General features: G+C 43.5%; 1 protein-coding gene across 1 annotated transcript in view; it reads right to left on the reverse strand.

The window, feature by feature from the left end:
- The window catches only part of LOC113813928 (solute carrier family 4 member 11), a gene marked incomplete in the record, with an annotated part of 680,863 nt that overhangs the window by 83,577 nt on the left and 592,286 nt on the right, over window positions 1-5,000 (reverse strand). The window contains 1 exon segment of the mRNA XM_070130678.1: window positions 1,619-1,651. Coding sequence (XP_069986779.1) covers window positions 1,619-1,651 — 33 coding nt within the window.

A 5,000-nucleotide genomic window follows, 5' to 3' on the forward strand; every position in this document is an offset into this window, starting at 1 on the left:
ATCTAATTTCTGAAGGATTTATCACGCGCAATCGTATCCCTAATTCTGCAAGTCATCCCATTCTCGCAACCTGCTACTCAACAGAGCCAATTTAACTTTATCGTTGTTCAACATATCATTTTCTGTTTCGTGTATTTATTTTCGTCCTATTTGCCCGGACTTATCTATTTTCAACATTTTGCAACGTGTTATCAGCCCCAAATAAAATTAATTGTTTACTCGTATAATCGCGTGTTGTTGCGCACTCGCCCATATAAACCTAAACTAGTTCCGCTATTTATCTTCACATCCTTTATCCACCTTTCCATCCCCAGCGAAAGGGAAGCAGAAGAATAATAAAATAAAATAAAAATAAGAAAAATTCAAAATATTAATATAATTCTGATGCTTTTAAAACGGGCCTCGTCTCAGTTCTATCCAATTAAATCCGTCAATTATTTAGCCTGTTTTGACATCTCCACCCGCGTCCTGATCCAATATTCATCGAGAAACCCTCGATTCCACTCACGGTTTATCCTCTTTTTTCTCCGATTCCCAGCTAATCCAATCTTGGAATGCTTTTATCCAGCTGTTGACTCGTTCGCTGCCCCTGCCCGACTTATCCTACTCGGTCTGTGCATAAAGTATACTGGGACTTCTTATTTCTTTATCCAGTGTCTAATTATACTTTATCCAGACTTCTTATTTCTTTATCCAGTGTCTAATTATGCTTTATCCAGACCTTATTTCTTTATCTAATGTCTCATTATGCATTATCCAGACCATATTTTTAAATCTAATTAATTATGTTTTATCCACCGTTTCGTAATGAATAAGACGGATCATACATTTGGATACTTCATTAATACCACAACTATTCATTCATACCAAAACTAGTGTCCATTAATACCAAAACTAGACCATTCATACCAAAAATAGTGTTCATTCATACCAAGTTACAGAGGATGGGATAAGTATGTCATCCTCTACATATAAAAAAAAATATGTATATATATACACAAATGCTTCTCATTCTTAATTGCTTAATACTACCTTCGAATGTTACATAATACAGGAAAACATCATACTTACCGTCCCTGTAGCGCAATAGCCAAACACTTCCAAAATAAACATCACTATAACTACATCAATAAAAGCTTAATACCAGTACCACCGAAACCAAACTCAATGGCAACACACGATTAAAGGTGTCACCATACCATCTACTATCTACACCGTCGCCACTGAGTAACTCCGGCTGAACTACACTCGTATAAATGAGTGGTGTTACGGTGTGGATTAGTGCGTGGATAATTAGTACATGTACAATGCTCACGGTTCAGTATGCGGCGATGGGGGGTCGAGTGTCATCTCTCTTACCCAAATTCGCATGTTTTAGTGCTACAGTACACAAAGAATAGCGTATATACAGCATGTGTGTAAGTATATATGTATATGTGCATGAGAGCATACGTACATATATGCATGAATATCTACATATGCACATATATATGTATATATATCCACACATACATACATACATATACATATATAGATAATATCAACTACACTAGGTTAGTGTCGACGAATAGTTAATGGAGAAAAAATGGTGCTAAAAGTATAAAGACAAAATTCTAACCTTTTGAAAGACTGTCCTTCTCATTGGAGGAGGCTGAAAAGACAGAGAAGTTGACGGTCATGGCGGGTAAAACATTGGAACATTCCGGAGCACATGGGGGAGACGGGGAGGGGGGAGGGGAGGGGAGAAATGCAAGGATAAGGGAGACAGAGAAAAGAAAGAAAAGGAAAGGAGTACAAGGGGAAATTACAGCGCGAGAGCAGAGAAAGGGATAGATGGAGAAAAGGGGGTGGAAAAAAAGGTCGAGGGACAGATAAGAAAGTGCTCTACGGCGAAATAATAGAGATGGAGAGGCTGAAAGACCCGGGTAATGAAGAAAAGACAAAGGCAGAATGAGAAACACCTTCCGCCTGCCTTTTCTTCCTCCCGAGAAAGAAATAGAGAGAGAAAGAGAACAGGGGGGGTGGTAGGGGGGGGAAGGTGACTAAGGGAGGGGTAAAACATCAACATTAATGGGTAAAACATCAACATTAATGTCCCTTCTTGGCACCCCGCGCCAGCAGTGACACTATCAGAAAAAGAAGAGAAACAAACGGACGCACTCTTTCACGAGAAAGAATATATCCGAGGTAAAAATCTGTATCTAATTTTCAAGAAGTGAAATAAACTCATTCATCGTTGTGTTGTCTTTGCTGGCAGGCGGGGTTGCCTTTTCGCGCCCTTTTCTCGCCCCCGAACGAACGAACCCGTTTCGAACCAGACCATCCGAAGCTTCACTCGGCTCGGCTTCGGAGCGACTCAACGCGTGAATTCGCACCTCCGAAACCGTGCGCCGATGTTGGAATGCGGTCCAGGAATGAAACAGGAACGCCCGGGGAGAGGCGAGGGCGTGTCGGGGGGCGGGATACACGGAACTAATCAAGCCTGGACAACGCTATCACGATCTCACTTCACACTCAGATTATCTTAGCTTTTTTTTTCTCTCTCTTTTGCTTGAAAAATGGACTTACTGAGAGCACGCGAGAGAGAGAAAAAAAACTCGGTTGTCGAAGCTTGATTAATATATATATATAACAGTATCAAGGTCAACTACAAGTATACTATAGTAATATTCTCTTAAAAAAGACACACAGATGGAAACTTGATCTAATCTATATTGGGTTTTTCATCATATAAAAATCAATGATGGAAAATCAGACTCATAACAGAGGGAGAACAAGAGTTCAGAACATCAAGTAACATCTTTCTCTGGGTAAAAGTACGTGGAAATAACACTTAAGGAACTACGCAGGGATGAGGAACATTGAGATAAGGAACAAGTAGGGATAAGGAAAACGTAAGGATAAGGAACAAAGAGGGATAAGGAACACAGAGGGATAAGGAACAAGTAGGGATAAGGAACACATAGGGATAAGGAACAAAGAGGGATAAGGAACACAGAGGGATAAGGAACAAGTAGGGATAAGGAACATTGAGATAAGGAACAAGTAGGGATAAGGAACAAGTAGGGATAAGGAACACGTAAGGATAAGGAACAAAGAGGGATAAGGAACACACAGGGATAAGGAAATATGGGATAAGGAACATATAGGGATAAGGAACACACAGGGATACGGAACACAGGGATAAGGAAATAAGGGATAAGGAAATAAGGGATAAGGAACACAGGGATAAGGAACTTGATAAAAAGGAGAAACGGCAGAGGGAGCAGACTGGGGGGGAAGGGGGGAGGGTCGGTTTTAAAGGATTGCGGAGGTAAGGAGAGCGAAAGTGGGGAAGAGAGAAGAGAAAAAGGGAAGGAAGAGGAAAGGAAAGAAATGGAAGATAGGAAAGAAAAGAAAAGAGGCGAAAAGAAAAAAAAAGGTGAAGAAAATGTAAAAAAAAAAAAAAAAAAAAAAGAAAAGGGAAAAGAAAAATTATGAAAAGAGATAAGTTAGGAAGAGAAGAGAGAGAGAAAGGGGGAGGGGAGATGAGAGATAAAGTGAGAAAAAAGAAGGGAATGAACAGGGAAAAGGAAAGAGATAGAGAAAGGCCAGAAAAGAGAGACGCGAAAGAAATAAGAGAACAAAATAATCAAAAGAGACGGAAAAGGGATGCAACTGGAAGAAGAGAAGGGAAAGGAGAGAGGAGGGAGAAGAAGGGAGTGAGGAAGAGGGAAGGAGAAAGAGGAACAGGGAGAGGGAAGGAGAAGGAGGAACATGAAGAGGGAAGGAGAAGGAGGAACATGAAGAAGGAAGGAGAAGGAAGAACAGGGAGAAAGAGGGAGGAACAAGGAGAGGGAGGAACAGGGAGAGAGGGAGGAACATGGAGAGAGAGGGAGGAACAGGGAGAGAGGGAGGAACATGGAGAGAGAGGGAGGAACAGGGAGAGAGAGGGAGGAACAGGGAGAGAGAGGGAGGAACAAAGGGAGAGAGGGAGGAACAGGGAAGAGAGAGGGAGGGACCTCCAGGGAGAGAGAGGGCAATAGGAACAGGGAGAGAGAGGGATGGAACAGGGAGAGAAGGAGGGAGGAGGACAGGGATAAGGAGAGAGGGAGGAACAGGGAAGAGAGACGGAGGAACAGGGAGAGGAGACGAGGAGGAACAGGGAGAGAGACGGAGGAACAGGGAGAGAGACGGAGGAACAGGGAGAGAGACGGAGGAACAGGGAGAGAGACGGAGGAACAGGGAGAGAGACGGAGGAACAGGGAGAGAGACGGAGGAACAGGGAGAGAGACGGAGGAAAGGAAAAGGAAAGGAGGAGGAACAGGGAGAGGGGAGGAGGAACAGGGAGAGGCAGGGAGGAACAGGGAAGAGGGAAGAAGAGAGAGGAAGAGGAAAGGAGGAGTAACACGAAGGAAGAGGAGGGGAAGAGGAGGGGGAAGGGAGAGGGGAAGGGGGCGGGGCCACAGCCGAGGGCCCCTAGTGCGGGACGGCGGCAGTTCATTCAAGATGAAAATCAAATATTCTCCAAGATTAAAATCGGATCTTGCGGGACGTCGTCATCCAAGGCACGGAGGATGACAGAGACATCATCCACGCGAGGGATAGAGACGCTGCTACGGCTACCTACTGCGGGGGGCTACGTAGTCTAAGAGAGGGGGGGGTAGGGTGGGAGAAAGAGGGAGGGGGGGAAAGAAAGTCCTTCAGTGATGCGTTTTACTTTTTTCTTTTTTTATATTTTTTTCTTCTTTTTTCCTTTCCTATATACGGAGAAGAGGGGGGATATGGAAGAGGAGATGATAATATTTTTTCCACTTTCCCGTCGTGAATTTTCTTTCATCGTGATGTTTCTCTTCTCTCTCTCTCTCTTCTATGTGGAAAGGAAGAGGGAAATAGAAGAAAAAGATAATGATTAACATCTTTCCCTTCCCGATACGAACTTCATTCAGACCATAATACTTCTCCTACCCCTCCTCTCTCTCTCCCTCTCCCTACCTCCCTTCCCTTCGCTCCCCCTACCT

This window comes from Penaeus vannamei, chromosome 15 (genome assembly GCF_042767895.1).
Source record: "Penaeus vannamei isolate JL-2024 chromosome 15, ASM4276789v1, whole genome shotgun sequence".
Lineage (NCBI taxonomy): Eukaryota > Metazoa > Arthropoda > Malacostraca > Decapoda > Penaeidae > Penaeus > Penaeus vannamei.